Source organism: Myotis brandtii, unplaced genomic scaffold (genome assembly GCF_000412655.1).
Source record: "Myotis brandtii unplaced genomic scaffold, ASM41265v1 scaffold397, whole genome shotgun sequence".
Classification (NCBI taxonomy): domain Eukaryota; kingdom Metazoa; phylum Chordata; class Mammalia; order Chiroptera; family Vespertilionidae; genus Myotis; species Myotis brandtii.
Genome location: NW_005365229.1, coordinates 4,698,888 through 4,704,887, shown reverse-complemented (window position 1 = coordinate 4,704,887; position 6,000 = coordinate 4,698,888). Strand labels below are relative to the sequence as shown.

Below are 6,000 nucleotides of genomic sequence, written 5' to 3'. Positions count from 1 at the left end.
GCAGGCCTAAGCCAGCAGGTCGTTATCTCCCGAGGGGTCCCAGACTGCGAGAGGGCACAGGCCGGGCTGGGGGACCCCCTTCCCCCCGAGTGCACAAATTTTTGTGCACCGGGCCTCTAGTAAAGAAATAAAGAGGAAGAGAGGAAAAAAGAAACAATGCACTTTGTGGCTGTTGAATGGTAAACAGAAATATGATTCACAGCAATAGTTAAATACCTTGAGAAACCTGCATGCGATTCACTGGCAGGGGCATGGGCCCATCTATAATGGCAGGAAAAAAAAAAGTTATTTAAAATAATCCTTGATTGAGGAATAAGGAATTTATCTTGAGTACTTCAAACTTAAAGAAAAAACCAGTCAACAGGTCCCAAAGCACTGGACATTCGATGCTTGCAAACCTTTAAAGGACCTCTCCCACGAGAAAGATAGATATTCTAAGTCAGGGGTCCTGAAACTTTTTAAACAGGGGGCCAGTTCACTGTTCCTCAGACCGTTGGAGGGCCGGACTATAGTTTAAAAAAAAACTATGAACAAATTCCTATGCACACTGCACATATCTTATTTTGAAGTAAAAAAACAAAACGGGAACAAATACAATATTTGTATTTGCATGTGGCTCGCGGGCCGTAGTTTGAGGACCCCTGGTCTAAACATAGGCCAATGTACAAGGTCATGACCACTATCAGTCTCCAAAATGTGGGCTTCCTGAGAACATAATTCTATATACTTAGAAACACACCCCAAATACAGAAGGAAAAACAAGCAAACAGATTAAGGGCTGATAGAAGGAAATGAAGTCCTTACTTGGAGGTCTCACAGGTTGTGACTGTGGTATCCCAGGGGGCTGCGCCCCGGGGGCTGGTAAGGCTGGCTGGTTACCCAAGATGCCTTGTTTGTGTAAACGCGACCTCCGTTTTTCTTCTAGTTCTTTTTGTATCTTATAGATTTTCTCTGCTAATAAGTGATAGTATTCATCCTGAAGAGCAATAACATTAGGCAGTCAAAACTATAAAAAAATGATCTGGTCTGTATGTTCTAAAAAATTAATGAACTTTTTTATTAAGTACACTAACAAAATAAGTGTTCAACACTTCTAACTAATAAACCAAAGGCCAAAATTCTTGTTGAACTAGTTACATTACAAGATTTAATAGACAGTAGGTACTAAATGCGTGTTACATTTCTTTCCACAGTTGAACCTCTTCTTGGATATTCACTGGTGCTGGCAATAACATAGTATAAGCATAACAAACAACGCCCACATGGACGTGGACATGGCATCCATGGATAAAATGCAATTTTGTATACCTCATTTACCTGTAGTGGTGGATACTATAGTAAACAAAGAGAGTTGTGCAGGGACCTAATTTTTTTTTTTCTTTTTCTTTTTTCAGAGAGGAAGGGAGAGGGAGAGAGAGAAAGAAACACCAATGATGAGAGAATCACTGATCAGCCCTCCTACAGGAGGCCCCACACTGGGGATCGAGCCTGCAACCCAGGTATGTGCCCTAACAGGGACCTTCTGGTTCATAGCTCGATGCTCAATCACTGAGCCACACCAGGCAGATGGGACCTAATTTCTTATCTGCTAAGTCTCTCTGGTCAGGCTCCTCAAGGTGATGGGCTTACCCAACTAACATATCCCCATTTCCAGACAAGCCAGCCAGCCAGGTGCAGTTATATCTACCACAGGTATGTGCAGGCTGGAATAAGTAAGGCAACCTACCCGGCTGTTGGCAGACTCATACACGTCCCCTTCTACTTTCTTAGCGTAGGCCACTAGGTTCTCCATGCGGTGATCCTTCAGGGCTGCAGGGCCAGGTGTTGGGAAGATGGCTTGGACGCTAGGAAGACAACATATTCTATCAACCCACTTTCAATACATCAGTATCTTGCCACTTTATGTGTGACATGGAAAGAGAAGCTTATCTACCTACAGGGGTGATACACTGTTGAGAGAAATCCCAAATCTCTCTTGCCTAGAATATGAGTACACAAATGAAGTCATTCTCTAGAGACAATACTAACCTGTTGATTTATCTACAAGTCGAAAACAATATTTTGCTATTAGCAATAAATGCTAGGTCATCTCAAGAATAATACAATTTTTTAAAAAGTATTTTTTATTGATTTTAGAGAGGAAGGAAGAGGAAGAGAGAGATAGAAAAATCAATGATGATAGAGAATCATTGATGGGCTGCCCCCTACATACCCCACACTGGAGACCAAGCCCACAACCCAGGCATATACCCTGACTGAGAATTGAACAGCAACCTCCTGGTTCATGGGTTGACGCTCAACCACTGAGCTACACCAGCTGGGCAAGAATAATATGATTTTGAATTCCTACTTTTAAATTATTACAAATTTTTTATTAAAATAATGAAGAAAACTCCAAGAGAATCATTGGTTAACTTCACCTTCAATTTAATTTAACTAGCTTGCGAAAGTTAACTATTAACTCTGCACGTTCACTGACTATATATATGATAGTACTGTCATGCAATCTGTATTCACTAGGCCCAAATTCCCCCAATTCTCAGGGCTCTCCAGAAACATAATATTGAGCCATAAATTAGCTTCTGAGCTAATCCCAGCCCCCTCATGTATCCCAGAGCTCAGAGTACATATCTAGCTGCACTGGGAGTGTTGGCCTCTGTGACATGGCTTACAGTTCATGCTCCTCTACAGGGTAGAGCTATGAATGCTCTGATGCCCCTCACTGGGGATGCAGGGTCTGGGATTCTCTGGCCTGCCAGCAGTGTCTGTGATTCCCTAAAAAGGATGTGAGTCCCTTTAGCTGCTAGGGTACTATCACCTGGAACCACTTAGGAATTCAATCAGATCCTGATAATAAAGTGCAAAACTGTCACAATGCTATCAGCCACAAAATGTTTCTGTCACATGTGAATAATGGGTGAGGTGGGAACATACAGTTTATGCACTAGATGGCTCCGCAGGTCCTGGGTGACATGTTCATGCCAGCCTTTCCGAACGCCAGTGCTGGAAGTAGGTGCTGCTGTTGGTATAGTGCTGAGGGTTCCAATGTTTCCAGAATTTGAGCCATCATTCATCAGTGGGCTATGGGAAGAACAAGAACTTCAGCCATCTATTAAAGTGACTCAAATGTGCTTCATTTAAGTAAGGCCTTCAACCATATGAGACTTAAAAAGTTTAAGTTAGGAGAGCCAAGTGGTGAATGTACAACAAAATAGAAACCATGTTTTATCTATTATCTGCTCTACATTTATAATTAAAAGAAAAATAGCATGCCTCCACCCAAACTATTTTCTCTGCCTCACATTTAGAAAGAATTATGGCGTTTTGTGTGAGTCCCAGCCCACGTTCATGTGTGACTATCACACAGGAGCCAATTGAAACATGGGTCTTACTTTGTGGCCCCAAGGGAAGTTGGAAGAGCTGATTCTGAAATCAAGTTTGGTGGCTGCTGATCTGTTGTTATTCCTCCTGCTGGAATGTTCATTGGGTTATTTCCTTTAAAAACAGAAAAGAAATCAAATCCTAAATTATAATATACACTGAAGAGTTCAAGTCACTATATGAATAAGCAATTCTTAATGAGTATAATAACAAACACTATGGCAGGAACTCTGCAAGTTATATTTTCAATAATGGTGATTGACTTGTAATACAAGTTCAGTTGCAGACTCCTTCCCACTGTATCATATAATTAAAATAAGACAGTTTTATGGAGGCTGGATGGTATCATAAGTAACTATAAGGTGGTGGAAAAAACCAGAAATGATCCATTTTAGTTTTAGATTTTGATCCTGGCTTTATTAATATCATGCCCTAGACAATTAAACTGACTTGTCACATATATGTGTCATCTATTTCTTTTTTAGTGTCATCTATTTCTTTTGTATATCAGAAACTAAAACCATAGATACTAAGTGTAGGTGAAAAGCATAAAAGGTCAATTTGTCTACAGTATTCATCTTATAGGATAAAAGAAGTTAACAGTCTTATCCCAAATTAAACCATCAATAGGAATGGAATTAGAATTCAGGTCTTAGGACTCCAAACTAGTTTCCTGGTTAGTAGAAGTTAGATATGCATTAGGGCAGTTGCTTTCCAAAAAGCAACAAATGAGATGTTTTCAAAGAGCCATTTTTAAAATAAAATACCGAGAGAAAAAAAAAGAAAAAAAAGAAAAAAAACTAGCACAATGACCTTGATTTAACTTGACTGACATAACTGCTTGGCTTAAGCCTAATTTTAAAAGGACTATGTCGATTTAGTCCTGGCTGGTTTGGCTCAGTGGATAGAGAGTCGGCCTGTGAACTGAAGGCTCCCAGGTTCGATTCCAGTCAAGGGCACATGCCCAGGTTGCGGGCTCGATCCACATAGGGGGGTGTGCAGGAGGCAGCCAGTCAATGATTCTCTTTCATCTTTGATGTTTTTTTTCTCTCTCTCCCTTCCTCTCTGAAATCAATAAAAATATATTTAAAAATATATATGTATTTTTAAAAAAGGACTACGTCGACTTGAAAAATATTAAGTAAACAATATGCAGAGGTGGCAAAAATTTTGGAGCTGTGTAACAAAAGACCAAACACTGGCAAATAATGGGATAAGATTACACTAGGCAATACTAATACATTGGTACACAGAGAAGGCTGAGACAGGAGAGATTTTCTGAGACTCCTGTTAACCGGTCCATGGCCTGGCTGGTCACTTCCAGCAGTGGGATAACCCATAACCAAGACATGCTGGAAATGGCAGACCATCTATAAGTTATCCATTAAATAAATGATCTACTGAGAGTCAATGCAAGTAGTACAACCATAATCCTAACTTGAGACTTTGCATTCTGAGCCATATCAAGTGCCCTTTATTAAAACTGTCCAGACAGAAGTGGCACAAGCAACAAAAATGTTGGGCAAATGCTACTGTTTTAACAAGCCTGTAACATATTCCGTGAATTGGAAATGTTTGCCTTTTCCTGGAAGTTTTTTTTTTCTTTCAATTTACAAGATACCATCACCATAATATATACATTTACTAATTTGAAATTAAACTGAAAATAGCCTCTGGTTCCAAGAAGACTTGTCATTTCCATGCTGTATTAGGACAAAGAAGTTTTCAAGAGTTCCTTCACTCACCCAAGGGGTTGAGAGTCCTCATCTGCTGGTGAGTTTGAGGCTGTGCTGGTTGCTGGCCAGAAACCTGCAGCTGCGTCTGGGGCTGGTTCAGGTAGGGAAGTCCAAGAGCAGCATATGCTCGCTGCATGGAGCTGGGGTCTATAGGATTTGGGTTACTTAAAGAAGTAGCATTCTGCTGGCCTGTACCAACAGAACCAATTGTGTTCTGAATTCCACTAGCTGGAGATCCCAGGATGGCTAGAACAACAAACAAACAAACAAAAAAGGTGAGCAATAGGTAGAAGCCCATAAATTATTTTTAAATTACTGAGAAACAAGTAAAAATTTATCAGAAAACTATCTATATGTCATGAAGTATTAGAACAAGGCTACCAAGGAAGGAGGTGTGCAGAGAGAAGAATCCTATCCTATTCATCTATTCTATATGCCAGTAGCTGAGGAGCAAAAAGCTAAAGAAAATCCAAGCTTCTCTTTTAGAAAGTAACAGACCGTAATATCAGAGATCACTTAATAAAAATTAATATGTATCAAAGTCTCAGAATAAGTCAGTTCTAGGGAAGTGGCAAACATGATAACAGAAAATGTTTTGATTCTTTTGGGGGGGTGGTCTCCAGCCATCACTGAGATGAACTAAGAGGCAACCCCCTCCTGCTGCTACTCTCGCTGGGTCCTTCACTGCCCACCCGTACAAGTCAGAAGGATTAACAAGGAGCAGAGGTGATGCTCAGTCAATCACTTATTAATAAATCTATGATGTGATCTTCTAAATAACAGTATCATAATGCCTCGAAACTTACGTGTACAATGACTGCATTAACACGACACCTTTCTTTCCTTATGAGTTTCCTATGCAAAAGGGAACCATGCTGAGCTC

General features: G+C 40.3%; 1 protein-coding gene across 1 annotated transcript in view; it reads right to left on the bottom strand.

Moving 5' to 3' along the window:
* CREBBP (CREB binding protein) overlaps window positions 1-6,000 on the bottom strand; it is a 163,695-nt gene that overhangs the window by 51,049 nt on the left and 106,646 nt on the right. Inside the window, 6 exon segments of the mRNA XM_014545140.1 lie at window positions 217-261; window positions 805-976; window positions 1,727-1,844; window positions 2,935-3,081; window positions 3,393-3,495; window positions 5,127-5,363. Of these exon segments, the coding sequence (XP_014400626.1) occupies window positions 217-261; window positions 805-976; window positions 1,727-1,844; window positions 2,935-3,081; window positions 3,393-3,495; window positions 5,127-5,363 (822 nt within the window).